The sequence below is a fragment of the Gasterosteus aculeatus genome, chromosome 3, assembly GCF_964276395.1.
Source record: "Gasterosteus aculeatus chromosome 3, fGasAcu3.hap1.1, whole genome shotgun sequence".
NCBI lineage: Eukaryota > Metazoa > Chordata > Actinopteri > Perciformes > Gasterosteidae > Gasterosteus > Gasterosteus aculeatus.
Window position 1 is genome coordinate 3,316,738 of NC_135690.1, and position 27,150 is coordinate 3,343,887.

The 27,150-nt window shown below is 43.0% G+C and overlaps 1 protein-coding gene across 17 annotated transcripts in view; it reads left to right on the forward strand.

The window, feature by feature from the left end:
- Window positions 1–21,508, forward strand: part of carmil3 (capping protein regulator and myosin 1 linker 3) — a 63,680-nt gene extending 42,172 nt beyond the window's left edge. For 2 of the 17 annotated variants that reach the window (XR_013467062.1, XR_013467064.1), the window contains exons 21-41: window positions 1,065–1,237; window positions 2,027–2,095; window positions 2,433–2,526; window positions 4,750–4,848; window positions 4,952–5,071; window positions 6,603–6,716; window positions 7,277–7,452; window positions 7,542–7,629; window positions 9,268–9,393; window positions 11,892–11,958; window positions 12,265–12,452; window positions 13,158–13,237; window positions 15,424–15,543; window positions 16,618–16,780; window positions 17,341–17,701; window positions 18,238–18,347; window positions 18,436–18,637; window positions 18,839–18,907; window positions 19,180–19,290; window positions 20,305–20,595; window positions 20,782–21,508. Coding sequence is in view for 13 of the 17 variants with exons in the window: in XM_040171199.2 (XP_040027133.2) it covers window positions 1,065–1,237; window positions 2,027–2,095; window positions 2,433–2,526; window positions 4,750–4,848; window positions 4,952–5,071; window positions 6,603–6,716; window positions 7,277–7,452; window positions 7,542–7,635; window positions 9,268–9,393; window positions 11,892–11,958; window positions 12,265–12,452; window positions 13,158–13,237; window positions 15,424–15,543; window positions 16,618–16,780; window positions 17,341–17,701; window positions 18,238–18,347; window positions 18,436–18,637; window positions 18,839–18,907; window positions 19,180–19,290; window positions 20,782–20,822 (2,577 nt within the window). In the remaining 4 variants the exon portion in view is untranslated. Of the gene's footprint in view, window positions 1–1,064; window positions 1,238–2,026; window positions 2,096–2,432; window positions 2,527–4,749; window positions 4,849–4,951; window positions 5,072–6,602; window positions 6,717–7,276; window positions 7,453–7,541; window positions 7,636–9,267; window positions 9,394–11,891; window positions 11,959–12,264; window positions 12,453–13,157; window positions 13,238–15,423; window positions 15,544–16,617; window positions 16,781–17,340; window positions 17,702–18,237; window positions 18,348–18,435; window positions 18,638–18,838; window positions 18,908–19,179; window positions 19,291–20,304; window positions 20,596–20,781 lie in introns of all 17 variants that reach the window. The other 15 variants (XM_040171199.2, XM_078098711.1, XM_078098708.1 and 12 more) reach the window with 13 other exon arrangements.
- Window positions 21,509–27,150: the final 5,642 nt, after the last annotated feature.

A 27,150-nucleotide genomic window follows, 5' to 3' on the forward strand; every position in this document is an offset into this window, starting at 1 on the left:
ACATATTAAAATTCTCAGCGGCACGCCGCGCAGATGCACGGCTTCGCGCGCACACACACACACAACTGTTACCGTTTAAAACTCCCTGTCCTTATTCATAGGCGCAATCTCCCACCTGCCACACACCCAAAGTGCGAACACGCACTCGAGTCAGTCCCGGCACAACATTCATTCAGTCTCTGTGCACGCAAAGCTCCCGTGGCCCCTCCGCTGTCTGCTCTGCAAATGCAGCACGACAAGTTGCTTATTCAATTATTTACCACTGTTGACGGTGATCGCTCACAACGATGCTCTCACTCTCAGTGCGGTCAGGCACAGCAGCAGTGGCACAGATGTGGGTCTGAGTTCAAAGAATATGCAACAAGTGTGTGTGTGCGTGCGTGTGTGTATATGTGGCAGTGTGCGTGCTGCACAATTTGATGAGTCACAGGAGGCTGCGAGCATCAAAAGTGAGGGAAAGAGACGCTTCGCTTAGTGGAAGTAGAGAGAAAGAGTCTGTTTCTGTCCAAGGGGAACCAGCATACATCATGGTACATCATCGTAGTCCATGGTAAACATACCATGGACTACAAATGATTGTGTATGTAACGGCTTGACATAGTTTCTAGTTCTGGGGGACTTGATAAATATATGTTGGCTCTTATCTTTAAAACTCAATTAGACATAATGAACTTTATTTTTAATTTTATTCATATTTGATGGTTTTTATACTGGTTTTAACAGGTTTGGTTAAACCGGTATTAAAAACGTGTCTCTGTAGTGTACTTCTCACAGAGCTCTGTGGCTGCAAGTAGTTGATTACTATGCACGGGAGTCTCTGCCCGTATAGAAACAATACATGATTCAACTGCACATGAATAAGCTTTTAAAAATCTAATTTCCATCCCGTTCTTTATTATGGAAAATCAATAATACAGGAATACGGATGAAAACCTGGTTTTGCAGGGATTTTGTAATGGTCATTAAAACCACTAATTTCCAGATATCTTTGAAAAACAAAACCTCCCATTTATTTCCCTCTTTAAAGTCGATGATGTCCATCTCGCTCTTCCCGCCTCCTGCAGGCCCTGCAGTCCCTCTCCCTGGCTGACTCGAGGCTCCGCCAGCGGGGCACGGTGCTGGTCAACGCCTTGGGCTCCAACACCTGCCTGCGGAAGGTGGACTTGAGCGGCAACCTGCTAGAGGACTCCGGGGCCAAGATGCTCAGCAAAGCCCTGCAGATCAACACAACACTCAGGTGTGTTTTTTTATGTATTATTGTTATTTCTTTATGGGAGGAAAAGGAGGGATTTTCTTGCGTATCAAAGCGCACTGTATAAGATAAAACAGAAAGGTGTTGGAGGTCGGAGTGAAAATTACCATGTTTGGTGGGGTTTGAGTAGAGACGGTGTACTGAGGTTGCAGAACAGCGAGTGCAGTGCAGTGCATTGCTTCAAACATCAAGGAAAAGCAAAAACCATGAAGGAGATAAGAAGGTAAGACTGAGGAGTCGCAGGGATGGAGTGGAGAAAAGGTGCAGGGAGGGGAATTGGCCTTACAATGAATTTCACCAGAAAATAAAAGACTGAGGGAAGAGGTGGAGGTGGAGGAAAGCATGGAGCAGATGGAAAGCTGTGAGACGGGCTGTAAGAGTGAGGGGAAAAGGAGGACGTGAGTGAGATGGGTGGGCCGGATGGAATTCAGAAAAAGTTGGATACGGAGATGAGGAAAAGTTAAAAAGGGACGGCAGAGGGAGACCACCTAAGGAGAGGGATCCGAGTTGCGCTGATGGAATTTCTAGGGCAGAGCGAGTCAAGGGAAGCAGAGAAGGAGATGGAGGAGGCGGATGGATGAGAGGAAGGAGGGACCTAGAATGACTGATGTAAAAGCTCATTAGCTACACGACGGTTGTTTGTGCGTTATTAATGTGGAAAAAAAACACATCACAGTCTGTGTATAATGCTTTTGTGCAGATAGGTATGGTGTGTTTGTGTGCGTTTTTAGGAGCATCAGAAAGTGACTCATCCGCTTGTTTGATCCCTCTCAGGAGTGTGACGTGGGATCGCAACAACACCACGGCGACGGGCTTCCAAGACGTGGCGCGAGCACTGGAGCAGTAAGATGAACACAACTAAGAAAAAATAATAAAAAACGTTTTTGCAGGGTGGGGTACACACATAAAACGGATCTCTCTCTCTCACACACACACAGTCTGCTGTTACACAGCGTTTCATCAGTTCCTTGAGGTGCATGCCAGTCAAACTGTCATGTTTTTTCTGAGTGTGTGTTTGTGTCGCTGTACAGGGGTGTGTGAGTGTATTTGCGTATTATTAAGGAATTGGAGACGACTGTCATGAGGGACCTCTGCGTTTGTTCTTGTTAACATCCGAGTTCTTCCTCTTTGTTGTTCAGATATAATCTCCTCCTTCTTCCCCCCTCTTTCCGCCTAATAGCAACTTTACCCTTCAGTACATGCCCCTCCCCCTCAGTGATGTCACTCAGGCGTACCGCAGCGCCCCGGAGAAGACGGACCAAGCCCTGACCAAGGTGAGAGAAGCTTTTATTGAGTTTTGTGATTTCTAAATTCGCTGCGCCATGTTCTAAAAATCCTAATGACCGTCCGGATGATTTACGACTTTGATGAATGACTGTGATTTGCCTGTGCATTACAAGAGAGGATTTAATGGAGACATTTTGATGGATTGTTATATTGTTGTGGGAAAACTACACAGAATGTGTGCCATAAATAAGTTTGCATGAAAAGGCAATTACTTTTCAGTGAGCTCTGAGTGTTTGCGTTGCAATATCTGACTAGAATAATGAGAGATATGGTGATCTGCTAGAGTACTCTTTCAGTGGCTCAATTTGTGTTACAGTCCCCTCCAAAAGTAAGGAATTTTTTTTATGAACAGCACAAATGTCATAGTCTAAACACTTCGTCTAAACACACCTTTTAACACCGTCTTCATATAAATCAATCCTTGCACACATTTTTCAAGCAAATATGCCAGAAGTTACATCAGTCAACCCTTTTGATTTAATTTCCTAGTTTTATTTGTTTGATGTCCCAATAACTTAATTATTTGGGGTTTTGTTCATGTGTGTCACCCGGTGTGGCGGTTATCTCAGTGGTGCACTTTTCATACAACCAATCAAAACGTTTGCCTGACAGTGAGATTTGGTGACATGCAGACAGCCTCCTCCAACAAAGACCCAAAAGAGAACAAAGACTGCGTGCAAACATGAGCTTGGATACCATCATGTTGTGTTAAAACCCATAAATAAACATCCAGTAGTGAAAAGTGTGCTTGCTATGATTTTCCCGAATGGTGTGGTCGTTGTTGTCGGTACCACTACTGATATATGCAATATGCCGTTTGTCACTTTGCTGGTGAGCTGCAGTTATCAGGGCAAGTCGTTGACATTGCACGTCAAACTCCCTTTTTTCCGACGGCTGGGCTGTCAATCACAGACAACATCTCGCCTCCCTGGGAGCTCAGAGGATGAAGGAGCATTTGAGATCTCCAGAAACTGAAAAAAACAAGAAATATATTTTATATGTTTACTTAATTTATTATACTCTTGGATGGCTCTCTAGTACTTGTGTGTGTGTTGAGTTGAGTTGCAGACCGAGCCCCTCTCTGGCTGGGAGGTAGGTTTAGTTGTGTCTCCCAGGCTGGAGGCGGAGATTTGAATGCACCAGGTGGAGGTGATCTGGCGATCAGGGGGGTGGGAGGCACTCACTCACAGGACAGTGAAGAGCGAGCAGTGTGAGAAAGCGAGATTGAAGAGCTTGGAAAGAGGAGACTGCAGGAATAAAGCTTGCAAAGACTGAAGAAGGAGCCGGTGAGCTTTTGAGTGGCTGACTACTTATGGCATCAAATGCAAGATCAAATGTCCATATATTTAATGTGTGTTTTAAAAAGTATTCAAGCTAAAAGTAATTGGATAAAACTTGATTTGTGTGTATTCAGCGGAGTTAAAAGCTGCTAAAGTTTTTAAGGTTAAAATCATTATTAAATAGTGTTTTAAAAATGTATTTAATTTAGTCTTGGGATAATTTAAATTTGGGTTGTCTTTCTACTTATTTTTGAGGTTAATTTCCAGTAGATTATAAATTAAGTATGTGATGTTAGGTATGTGAATTGATTATGGTTTCTTGGGTTATATTTCTTTGACCTTCCATTAGTGTTTGTATTTCAAGGTTTTTCACCTGGTTTGACCTGGACAATTTTAAAAATAAAAAGCAAGAAAGCAAAGAAGTCCGAATCTTGGTCATTGAGTGGAATCCAGTCTACACTTCTTAGCAAGCTGCCCTTTCAAGTGGGGAGCTGCAGTTTCAACCTCACAAAGTGAGACGTGTGTGTGTGTGTGTGTGTGTGTGTGTGTGTGTGTGTGTGTGTGTGTGTGTGTGTGTGTGTGTGTGTGTGTGTGTGTGTGTGTGTGTGTGTGTGTGTGTGTGTGTGTGTGTGTGTGTGTGTGTGTGTGTGTGTGTGTGTGTAAAGCTTAAATCAAGGTTGAGGTTCTTGTTTCTCTGTGCATTGTTTGCATTGCTCTCCTCTCCATATTTCCTTCTATGAGATGATTAAGCAGTGAACACTTCCTCCTGCTGAGTCAAGAAAATGCATCATCCCTTTTATTTCTGGGGATCAAAACTGTCCTCAGTCTCCTCATTAACATACAAATGGACCCGTTTCCTGCACACCGTGCTTGTTAAACACCTGTCATCTCCAGCACTGCTTTATCTTTTGTTTTTTGTGTGTGTGACAGATCCAGCGTGCCCTGCTCAGGAACAACCAGACTCAGCGTTTCTCCCAGAAACAGGCTCTCAGGCTGCACCAAGGCCTCGTCACCAGCACTGCCGAACAAGTGCGTGTCCGTTTTTATGTGCATTTGACGGGGAAACAAACCTGTGTATTCAATTTTGTTGTGAACATTGTCGATGGTTTTTATCCGTGTTACGTGTGCATAGGTGATGGAGCGGCTGTGTGCGCGGGTGCAGCAGCAGGTGTGTGTCTTGAAAGGCAGCGAGGAAGGAGAGGACGTCCAGACGGCCAGGCAGATCCTCAAGGAAGCCCGGGACTCGAAAGCTGTGAGTAGAGTAAACTATTGAATTGTAGAACATCAAAGGATTGGACATTAGGATATATGTATTTTGTTCAGTCAGTGTTTCTTATATGTATTTCTTCTTGTATTGTATTTCATATTTATAATACGGGTAGATGTAATCCAGCGTTGTGATTGGTTGAGAGTGAGTCACAGGGAGTGCATTATTCAGCAATAATGTACAGTTGCTGTTGACATTGACCCTAGCGTTCCATATCGCACTGCGCACTCAAAGTAACTGTTCAATTAGTTGACATTTCAGCTTTTAGCTCTGTGACGATTGCCGAAAAAAGAGGAGGGAAATTTTGGGCAATGCAAGCTTTCGCAACCAGACTATTTAGGTGGACGTCATCAGCGATGTGAATGAATGAGATGCTGCGGGATCTTGCAAGGAGACCCAATGCTGTTTATCTGCACTTACGGGGACTATTTTTCTCTGGACTACTGAAATACGATACACATTGGACACTAAAGTACATCCTCTTGTTAATTTAAGTAAGGGCTAAGTTGAAACTGGTTAATTAACCGTTAAATTAGTCTTCAATAATGATTAAGTAGTTCTGTATTATCCGTTATGAGCAATCAGAATAACCTGTTGGGTTAACTTGTTTGGGGGTATCTGTCTGGCAGGTGAGCAAAACATGTGGATTTAACAATTAAATATTGTTCATTTAACTGTTAATTGCTAATTGAAAGGCCTCCTCCTGAGCTAAACTAAATTAAACAGCTCTGTTTGAGCAGTGTTCCATTTAGAAACGTTTCTCTCTGTGAAGAAGCTGAGCTGGAGCTAGATGGGCTAGAAAAAATGTAAATGCAGGTAAAGAAACAACATCCATGGGTGGTGTTTTCAAAAGCGGATGACAACTTGGCATAATTTGCACCTTTTGAGCTTCCTGTACCTATTTTAAGTCATAATAAGGCTCACAGGCGGCACACTTTTAATGAGCCAACAGCAAAGTTAGTGGATCCAGAGAATTTTTTATTTTGCAAAAAGCTCAGCGTTTTTACTGCTCAGAGACACCATCTCCACAGAGCACTGTGATACATGCTTGTGTATTTGACCTCCTGCTTGCAAGCAATACATTGACTTTTTGCAACTTTGATCATTCATCAATACTTTGTTTTCATTAGATAAACATTGAAAGAAATCCTTCTCTTCTCCCGAACCAGTTTATTGAAATATTATAACATCAGCTCCTGGTATTTTTTATTTTGTTATTGATTTTGTCATTGATTAAATCAACCAACTGAATATGATGGAATCAATTTAAGCTCCGCCTGTAACGTTTACTGCATTTAAATACTACTGATTAATAATAATAATGAGCCAACCATGAATTAAGGAGAACTGTTTATTTTTTGAAGCTATGACAACATTCCTGTTGATACTGAATCGTTGACGTTAACCTCTCCTCACTGTCCTGCTGTGTTTGTTTGTGTGTGTGTGTGTGTGTGTGTGTGTGTGTGTGTGTGTGTGTGTGTGTGTGTGTGTGTGTGTGTGTGCGCGCGCGCATCAGCTGTATCCCTCCCTGTGTGAGTTGGCCCATGTGTTGTCAGTGGACGGCCCCGTCAAGCAGCGACTGGACACTCTGGCTGGAGAACTGGCCAAGGCTGCGGACAAAGAGCTGCAGGTATGTGGGAGGAGGCGCAGACAGCGGCCATTCCTTTTCCTAAACAGTGGCGGCGCTCTGAACTCGCTGCATTTAAATTGCCCATTAACGGCTTGTGGCTGTGTAAGTGTGCGTAGTGCAGGTGTGCTGACTTCAAAAGTGTTGCATTTAAATTCACAGCGGCGATTAAAAAAAGCAGCACGCCCCTGAGAAGGAATCTTGGAAACTTACCTGAGAATAATTTACATTTCTATTTTGTATTTTAGACATGTTTTTCTCACACAGAAAGCTGCATTTTTGAATTGTCAGAGGTCAAGATCAATATGCAATAATTTGGTTCAAATGTCCAACTAGACAAGTTGGATCTGGAAGGTGGCGACCAGATTGTCTGTATTGTTAGGAGGGTGAATGAATTGCTGCAATGCACATAAATAAAAGATGACAAGTCTGAATAAAGGAGCCGATTAACATCTGAGCTAGCGGTGCATGGGTAATGTCACTGGAGAACCGTGCGTGTGAATAGATTAAAGTTGTTTTAAGTACGCCCGTGCCAACGCACTTCTTTGTTTGACCGTGTCCAGGTGGTGGTAGACTCGATGGTGACGCTGTGCCGCGAGCTGTGTCCGATGTCCTGCTCAGCCGCCGAGAGACTCAGCACGCCTCTCTCGTCCATCTCGGAGCAAGTGTCCATCCCGCGCTCCGCCATCCGCAGCGCCTTCATGGAGAGAGCGGCCGAGGATATCAACCGAGCCCTGGAGTAAGAGGGAGGGCTGGTGACACGGTGCGAAGGCGAGCCAAGAGAGTGACTTTGGTTTTCATTGCGTCCTCTGCTCTCCTCGTTTCCAGGGAGGTGAAGTTATCTGTGGTTTCCTACCTGACCAACTCGATAGTGGATCAGATTCTACAAGAGCTGTACAACACCCATAAAACCCTGGTACTGGTAATAAAGCTTTCCTGCATGACTTCTTTGTAGAAACGTAGAACCAAAAAAATCTGAAATCAACAACTTTCACAGCAAAGACTGTTTGGTTTTACAACACATAACACAACACAACATTATATCAGTCACATAACATTTCACATTTCAGCTTTGAATACCGCTTTTTAAAAAAATAATTAAAGGAGTATTTCAGTACTTGTGAAATTAAGTTACGATGCTCCAGGTGGGTGGGAAGACGAGGATTTCTCTAAATGTCTAAATATTCCTTACAGTTGGTTGACATAGAGTTTTGTGACATGCGCAGAGATCCAGAGGGCCGACCAGAGCGCCGACATGGCCATTCTTACTGGGCTCTCCATAGAGACGCGGGTCAAATTTGCTTCATTTCCCAGCCATTAATACTCTGATCCCCTTTAAACTGAACTAAAACAAATATGTGTGATCAAACAGCAACGTTTCTCTATCAGCTCTTGCGACGCAAACACAGCGTCCGCCGGCGTATTTCAGTTACTGAAATTTCTCACAAATTCATGCCAGAGCTCCACTTTGGGGATGTTTACTGCAAAGCCCAGGCTTGCCTCTTTTTTTTGTTTGTGCATCTGATTGCACAACAACCATCAGGCATTCGGAAGAAACAACAGAAATAATTCACTTTGTAAGCTGGTGCGGCAGAAAAGTGCATTATTTTGCCCTCAAAAGGGTTATTCCACTTAAGGGAGTCATTTTGGGAGGAAATAAAATCTGAATATGTACTCCAACGTAAGGCAATTGATTGTCCAAGTCTAATATTGCTCCTCGTTGCCCACGAACAACAACTCAATCATAAACAATGATCCACGAGTAGCTTCAACAAAATCATCGTCTGCTTTGTGCAGCCTCATTGTGCACGACACCATGATTCATTACATTTTGTCAGAGCACGCAGAATTTTCGAAGCAGATTTCACTCCCTCAAAACTCAAAGTTAAAACTCAAGAACATTTCACTTTTAAGATTGGATTTGGTAGTAATGCAGAGCGTCCCCTACTGTGTGACAAACCTGTGTAAACCTGCGAAATAGATCGCCCATGTCTTGATTACTCGTGAGGTTTTGAGCATCTAGAGTGTTTCTTGATCTGCTCTGTGATTGCCGTATCAAGATGAACGGTCCTAAGACCAGAGCAGCGTTTTAAGGACGATATTGCACTCGGGAACAACCGGAAAAGTCTATTTGTGTCTGTCGAGGACATGATTGGAGCCCCGGGGCGTTCTCTCCTGAAAACTGAATTGTTTAAAATGAAGCCGAAAGAATGCAAAAAATAGACTTCTGGCAATAACTGTTTTGCATTCCATTCCCCCCGCAGCCGTGTGTCTCATTTTCTTTTCCTCTGTTTTTGGTGCAATGCGAGTTCGCCCACTATCATGCCTCACTTTTCTTTAATAATCATGAAATTGTGTTTCATTCGTATTCTTCACGGGCACAGTCCTGCAGAGCATCCTTTGCTTTGATCAGGAGCTTCTTCTGCAACGCACTCGTCCTCTGAGATTGAGTCGAAGGACATCACGGTGATAACGCTGTGTGTGTGTGTGTGTGTGTGTGTATTTGTGCGGGTGTGTATTCGTGCATGTGGTTGATGTGGGTGTGTTGCATCAGCTGAGGCAGGTGTCCCAGGCGAAGCGCTGGGACGATGTGGGGACGGGGAGACGCACCATCAGACAGTCCAGATTAGTGGAGCCTCTGGATTTTGCCGACGAGGACTTTGGCGTCAACCTGGGAATAGTAAGTATTGTAATCCAGAGGTACACGTGTATTAGTAGTATCATTGAGCATTACCTAACAAGCTAATTGGATGATTTGTACCGATTAGATGGCAACAATTTGAACTAGAAAATACATTTCCTGCTGAAAATGTGTTTGAATGCTTAAAGCTAAAAGCTGAAATAATTTTTTTAAAATAGCTGAAAATACAGAAAGCTGAATGGAATTCCAATACATTTGCTTAAATTACAGTTATTAGAAAAGCTGAAAATAATTTGAAAGAATTGCTGAATCTACAGAAATAAATAAGAAAACCTGAAATTATTTTAAAGAACTTCTGAAAATACAGAAATGGGAGGAGCTGAATTTCAATAGATTTTCTGAAAATACAGAAGTTGCAGGAACTGAAATGAATTAAAAAAAATACAGAAATAACAACAAAAGCTGAGATGAATAAAAAAAAGTTTTAAATTGTTTGTAGTAATATTAGTAATATTTATTTATAGTTTATTTATTTATAGTAATTGTGGTACTAGTAGTTGAAGTAGTAGTAATAGGTTTAGTATCAATAGCAGTAGAAACAATAGAAATGGTAGTAGTGTTAGTATTATCAGCTGTAATACTATTAGCCATAGTAGTATTATTTGTAGTTGTACTACTAATTGTAGTACTACTACTACTACTGGTAGTAGTATCAGTAGTCGTTGAAGTAGCAGTATGAATACCAGTAGTACTTTTATAGTTATAAGAGTACTAATCAGTTGCAGCGTCACTACTACTGGTAGTAATTGTGTTTTAGTACCACCACTAGTAGTATTAGGAATAGGGATTAAGAGTAATTTTAGTATTAATGGCAGTTGAAATTCTACGCACATTGAGGCTTTTATTTTGAAATGATGGAGTTGGGTGAGGGGGTGGGGGGTTGGGAGACAGAATGTTTGTCCCTCAAACTAATAAGTTATTAATCAATAGGCCTCATCACAAACATTACAGTAAGAATTCCCTTCATGGGGGGTTTATTTTTGAAATTATTGGATTGGGTGAGAGGGTGAAGAGTGAGACAGGGGCAGAAATAGAGAGACAGACAGACCGTGAGTGAGTGATTAAGAGTGAGGTGAGGGAAAAGGCGAGGGGTTTCATAATGTTGGTCTGTTGGCAGAAAGCATAGCTGCGTCATGTGACTCCACTAATCAGGTAATACGAAACAGCTGTGAGTCACACAGACTGCAGCGTGTGTGAGTATCCACGGTAATGGCACACCTGGGTTCATTAACGAGCTGCTGAAAGGGAACAGACCGCAGCGATTTACATAGAATCCACACCTCACGGCTCTACTGGCAGTTTACAAAATGTACCTTCTGGATTTTTTGAGAAATATGTTGAAAGATTTGTATTGAAGCCTATGGAGCGTGAGGCTGCCTTTGTCTCACTCACAAGTTCCTCAGGCAAAAAGTAAAGAACTGTGAGATTCCATAGCCACAGGACTAAAAGCGGCACAAGCATACGATCATTTTTATACAAAAATGAAAAGCCTAAAAAGTGTATACTGTGGCCGTGAGGGCAGAAGTGCAATCTTTTTTAATCCGATTCTGACGCTGCGGTACACTCTAGCTGTTCAGCTCTCAGAAACGCAATACACACTAATATAAAACTCAGAAACAGACCGAAAAACTAGTGAAACATAATCAGTGACTATGGAAAAAAGTAGAATAGATATCAACAAGCTTTTTTTTCATAAAATAGTTTAGAATTTGTCACATACAGTTGAAATGGTGTCTGTAGCTGAAAGATTGGCAAAGCTGAAAAATCTGAAAGTTGAAGAAGTTGGAAGACCATGGTAAAATATTAATGATTATTGATTTATAAAAATTCAGACTTATGAGGTAGAAAGCTGAAAAGTCATAGCACCCCTCTCATGAAAGCTGAATATTTTAATATTTGAACGGTTTTAATAGCTGAAAGTGTGGAGGAGTTGAAAGGTGGCGTGGAAGAAATAGAATAAGTTGAAATAAAGATTCAAAGAACAATACTTGCTTAAAAGCATTCCAACAATCAGCTGATCGTTAAAGTAAATCAACTCACAACTTTTGAAATGCACATTGCTACATTTCAACTGTTGCAAATCCTATGAATTAAAAACAATTTGGGCGGTTTGAGGGAGACTGAGCACTTTGCATCCTGTGAGCCAGCATGCCTTTCTGGCTGTCCTGACCCACAATCATCTGCACAGCAGATAAGTGAACACGAATGAAGCTCCGGTGGAAAAAAGACTAGATGCACACTGCACATGCAGTGTGCGATCTGGAAAGCAGCTCACATTTCCTGTAATCTCTGGCTTCTCCATGTGGGGAAGATGTTGATTTCATGTTCTTTGAACCTCCTTTATCTCCTCTCTCCTTAATCAAAAGTAATTTCCTCATCAACGTATTATTTACCGTTTACTAGCCATGTGTGTTGTTGTCACATCTATGTGAAATAAAGCCACTGATCCTTTTGCATTCATCTTCTTTTGATAACAGGACACAATGGCTATTAAGAAGAGGAGCTCCCGAACGAGAAGAATTCGTCCCGTCTCTACCAGACCGAGTGAGTTTTCTTGCCTCGACTCGCAGCTAATTGTCACACAGCATGAAGCCTCCACGATAAAAGCAGGCTGGGGGTCCAGAGACCCTCCTTTGTGATAAAATCAGTCTACTTCTTTAGCAGAACGAGGGGTGCTTCACCCTTTCTCACCCGTGCTAATGTTTATGCTATTAGCTAGTGTGTTGAGGGATTAACCCTTACGACGTCAGTGTTTTTGGTTACATCCTTCATGCAAACTTCCCCCCTCTAGTGGTAACGTCCTAAGCAGAGCTGCTCTCTGTATGTGATTGTCATTTTGTCTGGTTGTAGGTCTTGGTGAGGAGCCCAGTCCCTCTCCGACCCCCTCGGCCCCACCGCACTCTGCCACTCTTACCCACTCGGAATCGTGGGAGTGTCTGTCCACCCTCCCAACCAACGGCTCACCATTGCGTCACGTGACCCACGCCAGGCCTCGCCCGCCGCGGAGATACAGAGCCGGTCACCCTCCACCGGAATCTGTAAGTCAAAGGCGAGGCAGTGACCTCGGGGAGCTTAGTGTGCGCTTCATTTTCCCTCAAGTTTCTTGTGTAAAACGCCGCAAGAAGCTTAAGAAGAAGAAGACCATAAACAGATTGGTTTTTTTCAAAGCATCTGGGTCTTTATATTGCACCGGGAAGGTTAAGGAGTCTTTATTGGGCTATTGGCACCACTGTAACTGCCACCATTTGTGGCTCTCATGCTGCAGCATGAAGCTCACTCCTTCAGTGTTTTTACACTGAGCTTCAGAGGCGTGTTGAGGTGAGAAAGTAGACCCGAGATGTTTATTTGTCAGAAGTCTCTTTCTACCGCATTACAGTCTATTTATCTTGTTTTCCGCGCTAGGGGCACTTTCCAAAAATAAGTTCCTTTTAAAGTAGGAAGCTGTTGCATGTGTGACTTGATTGTTTATCATGCGCCGACATCTGCCTGGGGCGGCCTGTAGCTTAGCGGCTTCTCTGTTTTGAGACTTTGTAAAAAAAATATATATATATAAAAAAAAAAAGCTTCTTCTAAATCTGTACAAACCCCATTAGCGGGGCATGATGATGTTTTACAAACGACCCCAGCCAGCCATTTAAAATGATGAAACCTTTTGTCAGCCTCTCAGTGTTATGTCGACATGGTAGATGGATCGTCGTTATCCAATTTTTTACCAATTGTTTCCTGTGTGTGTGTGTGTGTAGAATGGTTCGGAGAACGGAGGAGTCAGTATGCTGGAGGACGGACTACCTGATTTCTACAGCAAGAGAGTCCTACCTGACAGGTAGCTCACAAAATCTGCCACTGGATTCACATTATTCCACAGATGTATCGCTCGCTTAGCGCACCAAAGAAAACACACAACCATGGAGCAGACAGCGCACACATAGATCAAACTATATGATTGACCTTTATTAGCCCCACAGGAAGGACGTTTTCAGTGTTATCGCAGCAGAAGGGGACACTGCAACAGGAGGCACAAAGAACACTTCCTCAGCATCCGCTAACTGTGTAAATAACATTGCCTCTCAATTTAAAATGTGCTAATTTATCCTCACTGCTTATCATTTTAATGCAGGTTTTAAGTAAATTCTTCATCTGTTCCTAACTGTAACAACTAACTAAAACTCTGTGGCAATGTTGACAACCAGCATGAATATTGACTCTTTTAAAGCCTCCAGCTATGAAAGGAAAGTGCAGTTTCATTTCAGTCTGCCTAAACTGACTTACTGTTTTTATCACAATTATTGGATAAACATCTCATAATCATTCAAAAATGTTCTAATTACAATATGCTAAGTTAAAATTATGATTATAGAATTCATAATTAAGGGAGAACGTTTCAGTTTGTTTGTTTTCTTCCTTAGAACATTGAAAAACAATTATCAATCAGTTAAAATGATCAGTGTGAAATGGGACAGAATTATTTCACTAAGTGAATAATAGAAATCTGCGGCCTTTACAAATGGGGTAGTCTTTCTTTACTCTTTAAACGCATTTAGCTTTGTATGAAGCTGCCGATGCTTTTAGTGGGCGAGACTCTTTGTACATCGGCTCTAGACACAAACTCACAAACAATAAAGCAGCCTCCTGCACCAACGACTGATGTTCCAGCTCCCCTCCGTAAGAGGTGTTCTTTCTGCGTGCTACTCACACACATGCACATGCAGAACAACGGGTATATTCAATGTCCTTGTCCGTGCTTTTATGCTCTCATGTCCTGTAGTGGGGGCAAAGATGAATGGACAGCATGCCTCTCAAGCACTTTGGCGATGTAGTGGAGTCTGTTTTGCATGGAGGCCTAATTTGTAGCTCTATTTGTCCAATAACCAGAACAAACCGTAATATGAAATAAATCATCTTGTTTACTGTCACAATCTGTCCTGCTGTTTACGGGCTCATTTTCTTTGGAGCTGTGGTCTTGCGCTGTATTAGAGACCTTACTGGCTGCCTGTGAAAACCGATCTGCGGCAAAGCAATTATATACTGAACAAACACAACTGTTTGCTTTCATGAAAACAACAGCAACCACAAAGCTCCACCAAGCAGACCAATCTTTTAGCACAGTGTTTTGGTCTTTTTCTATTTTGGTTCACTAATTGTTCCTAGCTGTAAACACAGTGGACTCATTAGCAGCTAGTCAGATATGTCCTTCAGGAGGACGGGGAGACCATGAACTCTGAAAGGTTTGAAAAAGGGTGATATTGGCTGCCTCAGAAACTTCAACTGCTAATGCTTATGTTCTGAAGGGTTGATAAATAGTTTGTGTTCCATGGTGATTCAACGTGTACATTATACTATATGTTAACGCCGTGTTGTGACGAAGCAGCACTTTGTCTACCTGTCAAAGTCTGATTTTAGGGTGTTACTTCAGTAATAAGAGTCATTATGAGCATTTTCAAGTATTTGCCAAAAACGTAGCTTCTCTACCGTCAGGCCAATATTGCAAATCATTCAATATTGTATTATCATTATTAGTAGTACAATAGGTGGAGACTTTTGAGTTGTTCTAACAACAATAAAAACACGTTCAAGGTCAACGTTAAGCGAGCAATTTATTAACATCTTACTTTAATTGTGTATATCATCAACTGGACGGTTTTGATTGTAATATAATGATGCATGGCTTAAGATTATGCCAATTGAACATTACTGACTAATGGAACCACATGAAAATAGTATTTCATTAACAGTTACAAGTTCACATGACAGCATGTGTTTAATGCTCACCAGCAGGGCATGAAAAAGATTCATTGAGGCAGAATAAACCGCCTGCTGCCGTCTGTCTCGCATATTAAACCATCTGCACACGTCCACTCAAACTGCAACGTTAAGGCCAAATGGTCCGTTGACATAAGTGGTCAATGGCTAGTTGGCAGTAATTCTACAGATGAATCCAGATGTATCCATAATACACAATCTATCCTCTTTTAATCTGCTGTCTTTACCCCCCCCCCCCTTCTCCTTCAGTCAGTTGACCTACCTACATCAGGGCCAGTCGCTGAGGAGAAAGAAGAGACGCAGCGTTTTGTCCATTTTCTCCGGCTTCCGCAAGAACCGCAACTCCACCATCTCCAATCAGGACTCAGAGTGAGTGTGCGGCGTGGTGGAGGGAGGGGGCGAGAGTGACCCCACCCAGTGCACAGACCCAGAGGAGGAGACCGCTGTGGAAGGGATCCGGCGGTGGCCGCTGACGTCACTTCATTGCCTTATAAATATTTTAATGGGAGAAAATATTTTGCTGTCTCCTACTGAACTCTGTGTTGCGTTGCATTCGTTGACACTGCCGTTACATAACGGCACCCATGGTTTAGGAAACCATCGACAGCAGCATTGCAGGGAGGAGAAACCCACCGATTAATAACTCAGTAGGTGTTTTTGTAAAGAAAAGGGCACTCAGTGAAAGCTGTGTATGCATCTTAACAGACTGAGGTGCTTACAAATTGAACTCAAAAGTTGTGACCTAAAAGTGGTGACGCGGCTGCGGCGCTGGACTGGCTGCAGGTTGTTGCTAAGCACTCCACATTGTTCATTGTTGTGTTCACTCACGCCGCCTCCTGCACACAATCCTTTTGTCTTCAAGGATTGTATTTATTATTGATGCCATCTTTTATTTATTGTCATAATGCAGCACGCAATGCAGCATGCAACACAGGGACTTACAACAAAATGCACTTGTAGCCCGTTTCTAACAAAGGAGGAACATGACTGCTAAACACAACGGTAGAGCAATCCTGGAGGAAATTGCAGCAAACATTTTAACATCAAAAATTGTGACATCGTGAAACATTGTCCTGTTCACCAAGCATCATTAATGGTAACACAGAGTCCTCCACCTCCAAGTCTCATTTCATCTGTCTCACTTTCCTGCGGCCGTTCAGGCTGTGTGGCGGAGTGGCCTCCGATCCTAGCCGGGTTAGCTTAGTTTCTACCTCTTCTCCCGATTATAGAGACATTTATCATACACATATTTTTTAATGCCGAGTACGGATTGTTAAGGCACAATGTATTTGTGACGTAGTAACAGGCCAATTAGCTCACCAAGCACTTCCTCATATCACCCTGTGCCCCTCGGGTCAAACCTCAAACAAATAAATGTGCATAGATGTGATTCACTCATCACAATCTACAGGGTTTTTTTTTGTGTGTATGTGTGTGCTCCAGCAGCACCTCAGAGAACGTCTACTCAATGATCCAGCACACCAAGGAGGCGGGAAGGCCAGAGAGCACGCTTCCTGGAGCCAACGGGACCATGCCCTTGCCTGGGCCCGTGCAGAGTGTACCTGTGCACGGGATGAGGGCCGCTAGTCCCTCCGTCCAAAGACAGGTGGGCTGTTTAGGGCTGTCACAGTGACAAATTCCAACCACTTCACTACTGACGGAGAATCCTGAATCCTTTCAACGCACAGTGTCACTCCGCGTGTGTGTGTCTCCGATGTACAAATGGACCAAACCGTTTGGCACATGTTGCGGTGTTTCCCTGTGGAATAGTGCACCATCCTGCCGGTAGTAAATGCACATGTGCAAAGATTTTCTGCCAAGGTGTATAGATGTTCCCGGTCTTTATCTGTGTTGGACATGTGTAGCTTTTTAGAAAAGTGGCCTATTTTCAAATCTCTGTTTGGATCTGCAGGATCCTCACTGAGCCTTGAGAGGCTTTGACATCCCCGTAAAAATGAAGGATAATTTAATTTTAGTGTAATTGAATTCACTAGAATTATTAAATATTAATCGTAGCCCTCACTCTCATGGCGGTTTCCACCAGGCTAGACGGTTAAATGCCTCAGTATGTCATGGAAGACCGAGAAACCAAGACACTATATTATAAGGTATGTGACTTCGGTTCGAGGACTCATCTATCTTTTCTTTTGTCTTTTTCTTGTCCAGTCCACAGACCTGGTCAGCATGGTGTACAGTTGCATCGGGGCAGACATCGAGGACTCCGATGGGAGCAGCACCTGCAACATTAAAGAGATGGACCAAGACACGGACCGAACCACCACCATCTCCGACGTGCCTGCAGACTCTCGAACGAACGGCCACGTGGCATCCTCCAAACACCAGACTGACAGGCAGATGGAGAAGGGCAGGCAGGAGAGGATCGTACCCCTGACGGACCCGAGGGCTGACGCGGAGGAGGACAGAGAGGGCGCTGTGGTCCCCTGTGGGCCGAGGCCTGAGCCGCCTCCACAGTGCATCAAGCCGAGTGTGGCTGCGATGAGGCAGAGACACCTGCAGGAGAGTTTAGGTACTGCATCTGAGACAGAAAGTGATGTTATATGATGGTTCTCCCTCAGAGTACAGCAGAGTATCATATTTATTTATCTTAACAGCTTCCCTGGTTGTTAGATGCTGTCCAACTATCACGATGGTGGCAAAACAAATTTATTTACTCTGTGGTTCCGATGCCATTAAGACATCGGTAAAATAGCTGGAGGCCGGCACGGGTCATCGCTTAAAATCAATGAGGAAATCTTCAACTTGACATTTGAAATAACATCATCAAGCAAAGATCTGATAAGTGACGACCCTTTCGCTGGTTATCATATGCATAGCCTTTTGTGTTAAAGTTGTAAAAAGCACTTAACATAGAAATGTTAAACATTGTAGACGCTTCATTGTTTATTTATCCTTTCGTTTTGGTTTGTGCTTCATATGTCTGGCAGTGATTTCTTACATTTCCAGTGACAGCATGGACGGGCTCCTCGGTCAGGCTGTGTTTGTTTTTTTTTTTACTGGCGGCTCATTTTTAAGACTCTGCTGGCTGTGTTTCTGTCTCTCCAGAGGAGGCAGGGAGGCTGCAAGGAGAAGAAGACGAGGGTGAAAGGAAGCAGCAGGAGGAGAAGCCGACAGCGCGAGGGCCAGAGGGACAGCGTCCTCTGGTTCCCAGTAAGGTTTGTGTACAGCGTGTTAAATACACACAGCCAAACATCTGCTTCCCACTCAAACACTGTGACTCGCGACCTCTCAACCCTCCCACAGCCCGGTCACCTCTCGAGAGACCACACCTCTCCGGAACCCCCTCCCGACACCTTCCCCGTGAGTCCGGGGGAGGAATCCAGCGATGAGCGGAGGAGCTTGGCTAGCGCTCCGCCAATCAGTCAAGAGGAGGGAGCTGCCGAGAGGAGGAGCCCACCCCCGTCAGCCACGCCGTGGACAGAAGCGGCAGATCCTTTCAGTCCAGGTGCTGTAACAACTTTACTGTGTTATGTGTTAGATAACAAACATTTGAGTTTTACTAGTAGAAAGTGGCCATAATTATACAGTATACATCGTACTATCTGATATGATGACATCCTTAAGTCCATTTAGACAGAATATAATAATAATAATATAAGATGATAATGGCGACCTTCTTTTCTTTTATCACCATTTCACTAACCAGATGAAGAAGGTCATAATGGATTTCCAGCAACTTTGCGTCACACCAGGAAGTCCAACTCATTTGACATAGGTACTGTATGACTGCTGCTGCCCCATCTGTTGCACACATCATGATGAACGCAGCATGCATGCTGGTTAGTTTTACGCATGGACGTCTGAGGCGGATGCACATCTCGCTGTTTTTAATTCATTCAAAACAAGCCTTTGTGTCTTATTATCACAAGAAAAGCAGCGTGAGTCTCTTTATTGCCCGTAAAGCTTCCTGGCTCCTTCATCCTACGCCCCCTTTTTTTATTCCCCCACCCCCCCTCTTGTGTGTGTTGTCGTGCCATTTCCCCTCAGGCACGGAGCGGGACAGCCCCTACGATCTGAAGACGTCCTCAGATCGCAGGATCCAGGCCCGTTTCCCCCAATACAGAAACAGATCTCTGGACTGCCCTGCTGGGACCAGGTGTATGTACCTGTTTCACTTTCTGCCAATATGTGTGGTGTGATGACCATGGAACTGGGGAATTTTTCACCCTGAAGTTTTCGATGGGTTTATCTCAAAACAACGATTTCTTGCTGATATGTGTACAGTTTTAATTTGATTAAATGTTGTGAGAAATTCGGTTTATGAAGTCAATTCAAATCCCCAGAAGAAGTTGTGTACAGCTTTATTGTATGACTCAACTTCTGAAGAAAAAGCTCAATTATAGACTTTTCAGTACTTGGCTGAGTCACACCCGACATATTGAAAGCATGCTTGTTCCGCTATTTTAAGACTGGCTGACCAGAGAAAGAACTAAAACAATATTTCCAAGATATGATTTGGCAGTTTTCCAGAAAAGTCTTGGCACAGCCTGCAGCCTGGATGAGCCTGCTATTAAACTAGAACCCCTCCCATCCTTTTACAGTACTGATGAATCCCTCCTGCTTTAATTCAAACTGATACTATTTTGCATTACTCAGGTAATGTGCGGCCACGTGTAGCTGACAGGTCATCAGTTTCTACGCTGAGCCGCTTGGTATTGAAGATATAGAACGCCTGAGGCCAAACCACTGGCCGTTGCCTCTGTGATACTGAAGTGTGTATCAGAAAGCTCAAAATCACAATCGTAAAAAGGTCCACATGTCAGAGATGATGACACAAAAGCCTTCTACGTAGAAAGTGCTGAAGCGGCGTCTGGTTACAATTTAGACGGGCTGAAGTCCTCTTCATCCTATGGACAATGGGCACGCTGTCACACTATGAAAGGAAACCACAAGTGAAATCCAAGCGTTGAGCTAAATAGAAGCAATGGCTCGATAACCCATTTTTCAATGACCAAGTGGGAGCATCATTTACTGAACAGCACGCTGTGCTCAATATGACGAAACTGAGGCTATAAGTGATGTTTACAATGCTGGCTAAGGTAATAAATAAATTGAGAAGCAGGGTTATTTTCTCATTAACTTCTGAACAATTGCTTTTTTTTGCTGTTACAGGAGTCGCCCCCTGCTGACCAATAGAAACAATGCAGGGTTTAAGTTCCTCATTGCTGATCTGGATGTTGCCTCCTGCTACAAACATATGTGACTGGCAGTATTATCACCTTATGAGACTGATGTGGAAAACACGTTGGCAACCATAGAACAACATTAAATGTTTTTACATGTTTTTCATGTAAACTGCTCTCTGCTCCGGTTTCATACAACGAGTCACGTGCCACAAATCCAGCACAAATATTCGAAATAGACTGAAGGCCTGTGTGGAGTTCGGGGCCGCTGCGAAGTTGGGTAATTATTGTGATGTGAACTTTGCCAGTACAAATCATTCACATATCAACATCATCTTTAAGTTGAGTCTACTGATGAAAAGGGAACTGAAGGGTGTGGGTGAAACTTTAGGGTACATTGGTAATGGAAAGACTTTGATTATTTCAGCTTTATAGTTATGTAATCACATTCTATCCGCTTCTTCAGGTTATGAAAGTCCCCGGCTTGGTGACCCAGACGGTTTGTGACGTTGCCAGTGGACCAGAGGAAATGTTCTGGGCAGCGAGGCCTGGAACAAGGAGGACTGGAGAGAGACGAGCTTTTAAAACTGTGGACTGAAATGACAAAGCTGCAACGACTACTTTTTGTTGTTTTTTTTCTCTCCTTTTAATCCATGTAAACATTTTGTTGCCGATAGTGCATGTACTGGTATGCTTCCTGCTCTGTAGCTCTTGCTGTGTTTTTTCTCTCAGGCACAAGGACAGCTCTGACCTGCGGTACAAATCGCACACAGCAGTTCGATGTCTCTACTCATCATGAACGCTTTTATGCATTTGAGTGAAATAATTTAATGCGGTCTTCTCATCGCCCTCCATCTTTTACTGACAATCTGTGACTACTAAAAGTGAGTTTGTACTGTGCTAATCATGACGGAGATGTAAATAACAAATATAAAACTGCACTAACCATTGCGGTAACTTAATCCGTCAACAATCATGTTTTTTATTGTGACCTATAATTTGATTATTGTGTATGTGTGCTTTTTATTGTATGTTGATGATTGAGATGTGTTATCATGCACTTAGCACTCCCATCTCTCCAAGAGTATTTAAGGATCCCAAACAGTTTGAATCTGATTTTGCAGGCCTGAAAATTAGTATATTTTCTAAATATGGTTCTACAAATCAATAAATAAAATTGACTTTACACAAGATGTATTGTTGAAGGTTGTTTACATGTCGAGGATTTTACTTGTGTCATGGGGAGGGAATAGTGTACTTACACAGTGGTAGAATATCCTCTTTGGCTTCTGGAAGAGCCCTAAATCATTTCAACAGGGTTCATTTGTTTGGCTTTGAAAAGTAGAATGACATGTTAGAGATTGCACTGATTTGCTTTCTTGTGGAGTTGAGGGAAGAAAAGCTGGAGGAAGAAAATGAGCTCATTGCTTGCCTTCAAGATGTTACTGGCAAAATAGACCACGTTTACATGCATTCATGTTTTAAAAAAAGTACATCTCTTCTCTCGGGAGTTCTGGTAAAGTTAGTGGTGCAAGAAGAGAGACATCAAAGCCACCAGAGTTAGAGTTTTTAGAATATAGTTTTGCTTCACAGCAGTAAAAGCACTAGAGAGTGAGTTTAAGTGATGTTACTTGCAGCTCATTCCATGCCCAGCGTGCATAAAAGATTTACCAAACTAAGAGCACCCTGAAAACATTTCAAATATTCCCAATTGTAGATTTAATGTAATTTTATATTAATCATTACAGTAACAAGGATAAAATGTTTGATACATAAGAATGCGGTCAACAATGATTTTAGCAATAATCAGTTTTCATTATAAAATTTTCATTATAAATCTTCTCATTTAAACCATCTGCAATAAAGTATATAAATGAAACAATCAGGCATTTTTTTCATGCCATGTGTGACAGATTTCTTTTTTAAAACCTGTATCTTAAATGTGATGCACGCCGACAGCAGGGGGCAGCAAAGACTCAAAGCTGCTGCTCATTGTGCCCTGACCTCACCAGACCCGTGGCTGCTGTACTGGGGGCAGCATAGGCATGGGGCGGGGGTGTTGATTTGATGTTTCTAGAGGAGATCAGCACTCACGGTATAAGCATGCTCATTAATTACGCTTCCTGTCAGCTCTGATTACCGCAGGTCAGGTCAGCACAGCACGTGCTTGCGTGCTTTTGTGCAATCAGGACCTTTGATCCGAACCCCCCCGACGGGCCTGTTGTGGTTTGGGTCATTGTCCGGGTCACCGGATGAGCTCTGTCTCTCCATCCGCACAGAGATCCCTCGCGCCACATGCCCAGCCGCGTGTTTCCTTACAGCAGATGTAAACCTACGCGGCTCGCGCATGCGCATTGCGCGCTCGCATCAGGTGAAGGTGTTCACCCGACCGCTGCTGCAGTGCGTGCTCGCTCATTCGTTATGTCTGCATTATTTAGTATTTAGGTGTGTGTTCCTCTGCGTGGGTCAACAACAAGCCCCCCGAGTTCCCAGTGGAAGGGAGGTGATGGGGGTCACGTGTTCCACCGTGCGCCAGATGAGTAGCACGAGCCCAGGTGGTGGAGCCGGACAAGTGACGAGGCTTCTGGTTCCACTGTATGTGTAGTGGGATTTTTATTAGGTTATATAATTAACAGTGTTGGGCAAGTTACTGAAAATTAGTATTTAGTTAGTTACTAGTTACTTCTTTTAAAGGTAATTGAATTACTTACCAGTTACTGTGTATCAGAAGTAATTAGTTACTCTGGAAAGTAACTTTTAAGTTACTATTATGTCTGCTTTTTAAATGTAATGAATATAAATAGTGCCCAACAGTCAAACACAATAAACATATTTTTTAGACCTATTTATTGTAATCAACAGGACAACAGGCCTTCAAATCAAGCAATAGTACAAAAGTCCTTTTTAATACTTGACTTAATACAAAATAATTGTTTCAGGCATTTGCCTGAAGGCAACTGATTCGACAGGATGCATCTCATCTTCAACATACCGAGCAATCAATCTATTCAGCTCTGCCCGGTTTATCGGCTGCACTGCGGTCCGTGTAAAGTGGAGCCTTGGTTGTTTGCGTGGAGCGGCGCCTGCAGCATCCGCGGGCCTGCGGTCTTTCATCATGAGCGAGGCGATGCTGTTTACATGCACGTACGGCGACTATTCTGTGACACACAACGTTTGGTGACCACAACTATTTTGTATTGACAGGCAGCTATTTACTTACTATTTGCCGGCCCTCCGCTTTGCGTCACAAAAGAGAGTAACGCGAGTAATGAACTCATTTCAATTTCAGTAATTGTAACTGCGTTAATTTATTTAAAAAAATACTTCGTTACATGCTCGTTACCGCTAAAAGTAGTGGAATTACAGTAATGTGTTACTTTGTAATGCGTTACTCCCAACATATATGTCTTCTGTGATCATTAATAACAGAAGACATAACAAAATATTTCAGTGTAGTGTCAACCTTGATCAACTGACTTCTTCATTTTCAAAGTCTAAATCTTCTACTTGTCTCTTGGATCCGATTCCGACTAAGCTGCTAAAGGAAGTTTTTCCTTTAGTTAGCACATCCTTATTAGATATTATGAATCTGTCTTTGTTGACAGGACATGTACCACAGTCCTTCAAGGTAGCTGTAATTAAACCTCTTCTTAAGAAACCTACTCTTGCTCCAGATGTGTTGGCTAACTACAGACCTATCTCTAATCGTCCCTTCCTCTCTAAGATCCTTGAGAAATCCATCGCAAATCAATTATGTGACTTTCTACAAAACAATGCTTTGTTCGAGGATTTCCAGTCAGGATTTCGAGCGCATCATAGTACAGAAACAGCACTGGTAAAAATTATGAATGATCTTCTACTTGCATCGGACTAAGGACTCATCTCTTTTCTTGTCTTGCTGGACCTCAGTGCTGCATTTGATACCATAGACCATTGTATCCTATGGCAGAGACTAGAACATTTAATTGGTATCAAAGGAACTGCACTCAGCTGGTTTAAATCCTACTTATCGGATCGATCCCAGTTTGTGCTTGTAAATGGTGAATCCTCAAAGACCACCAATGTTGGTCACGGAGTCCCACAAGGTGCTGTACAGACGATACTCAACTGTATCTGTCGATCAAACCAGAAGAGACGGACCAGCTAGTTAGACTTCAAGAATGTCTTGGAGACATCAAAACTTGGATGACCGGCAACTTCCTGATGCTAAACTCAAAAACAGAAGTTATCTTGATAGGCCCAGAGCGCCTTCGAAGCCAGCTGTCACGTGATACGGTTTTTATGGATGGAATTGCTCTTGCACCCAGCAGCACCGTCAGGGATCTGGGAGTTCTCTTTGACCAGGATATGACCTTCATCTCGCATATAAAGAAGACTTCAAGGACTGCCTATTTTCATCTACGTAACATGTCAAAAATCAGGAACTTCCTGTCTCAAAGTGATGCAGAAAAATTAGTTCATGCGTTTATCACTTCCAGACTGGACTACTGTAATTCTTTGTTATCAGGCTGCTCTTGTAAATCTCTTAAGCCTCTCCAGTTGATTCAGAATGCTGCAACACGTGTATTAACAAGAACTAAGAAAAGGGATCATATCACTCCTGTATTAACTTCTTTGCACTGGCTCCCTGTTAAATCAAGAATAGATTTTAAGGTACTTCTCCTCACCTACAAGGCATTTGCTGGTGAGGCACCGTCGTATCTTAAAGAGCTTGTAACACCTTACTGCCCTACAAGGCAGCTCCGCTCCATAGATGCTGGGTTACTTATTGTTCCTAAAAAAAATAAAAGTAGGCTGGGGGCCAGAGCCTTCAGTTATCAAGCTCCTCTTTTGTAGAACCAGGTTGCACTTTCAGTCCGCGGGGCAGATTCGGTCAGCTCTTTTAAAGTAAAACTTAAAACTTTCCTCTTTGATTCTGCCTATAGTTAGGGCTGGCTCAGGTTAGCCCGGACCAGCCCTTAGTTAAGCTGCTATAGGCTTAGAATGCCGGGGGACTTCTTAGGACACACCGAGCTCCTCTCTCACGCTCTCGTTCTACCATAATTCACGTTTTATTGATGCACATGACTAATTCAGCTTCTTTCCGGGAGTTTTTTTTGTGCTTTCTCCCCTAGCAGGTCTCCGTAGATTGTAGTTCCTTCTGGACCCTGGTCCTGACACCTGCCGTGGCCCTGCTGACGCCTGCTGCTGACATCATCATCATCATTATTATTTTAGATATTAATCATATTACTGTACTCATAAACCAACATTACCCTCTCCTAAAGTCTCTGTGCTCTCCCTCCCCACAGAAGCCTGTGGATGGTGGTTCTATCTGATGGTGGTTGCCCCTGCAGTGGTCCTGCTATGCGCCTGGCTTACTACTCACAATTACTTGAATCATTTCTGTCATAGGAATTGCATGTATTATACATTTTTCATCCTGTACACATGGCATCCATTGTAGTCTGTCCATCCCGGGAGTGGGATCCCTCCTCTGACGTTCTCCCTAAGATTTCTTCCCTTTTTTTCCCTCTTTGAAGGTCTTTTTTCATTTTTGGGGAGTTTTTCCTGTGCCAATGGTGGGTTTCGGGACAGAGAATGTCGTATGTGTACAGACTGTAAAGCCCTCTGAGGCAAATTTGTAATTTGCGATTTTGGGCTATACAAAATAAAATGAATTGAATTGAATGGAATAGTGTCGACCACAGTGACAAAAGCACATTCTATTTCAAATCTCAATCTTACAGGCCTTGGTGTTTTTTTTTTTCATCTGCAAGAATGTTCATTCAAGCCTTAATGTTCTAAATTATAGGGGCCTATAACTCTCCAGCCCTGCGATTGGCTGGCAACCAATCCAGGGTGTACCCTGTCTATCGCGCTCCCCCCCGCGACCCTGTGTGCGGGATGAGCGGTTTGCAGATGGATAGATGGATGGATGGATGGATGGATATAACTCTCCTATATGCAAAACGACACCTCCATAAGGTAGACGCTATAGATTATTTTGATTAAAAAAAAAAACTACAACTTTTTGTTTTTGTTTGTGTCTATTGGAGAACATGTTTCTTGTGCAAATTTTTGCATTTAAAAGACAAATTTGTCAAGCAAAATGTTCTGTCAGAAAACATTCAAGACTGTAACACAATGCAGATTGCTCTACACACACAGGGCTCACAAACCGACTCAAACTACTTTGATACACACAAAGAGTCTCAAAATGACGACAAGATGATAACCAAAGGGGCAAAACAACAAAAGATAAAAAAAGAAACACAAAGAGATATAAAACAATAAAATCATGCTTGGGGGGCTTTGTATCTCGCCCAGCAGCCCGTTGTCTCATAATCTCATAATCTGCCCATGAGTCTGCCATAACTATGTTATCTGGGCTAAATATTTGATAATCATGTTATGTGGGCCAAAGTAGCATATAAAATCCGATTAAATAGCTAATTTAATTTAAGATAAGATAAGATAATTCTGACCATTTAAAAAACAACTGGGTCTAAAGTGTGACCAAGACCGTCAACCTTTATAAACAAAGACTGACAACACCGTCCCGTGTCCCGCTCCGATGTGCTGTAAACCAGTAAAGAGACTTCAAGTTAAAACCCATAAAGTTCACTGCTGCAATCTTCCTGCCACAGCCCTGATGACCAACTTTTATTTCTCCTTTAACAGAACCAACCAACTGAGCGCCACCCTCTTTCCCGTTCCTCGGGCTCCATCCAGAACCGCTGAGACGTCTCCCACCGACGCAGCTGCGGCTCTGCGTCCCCCTCTGAGCCTCAGAGAGGAGGGGGGGGGTCACACTTAAGACACTGAAGTTCTACCCTGAAGAGGCCCAACGAGC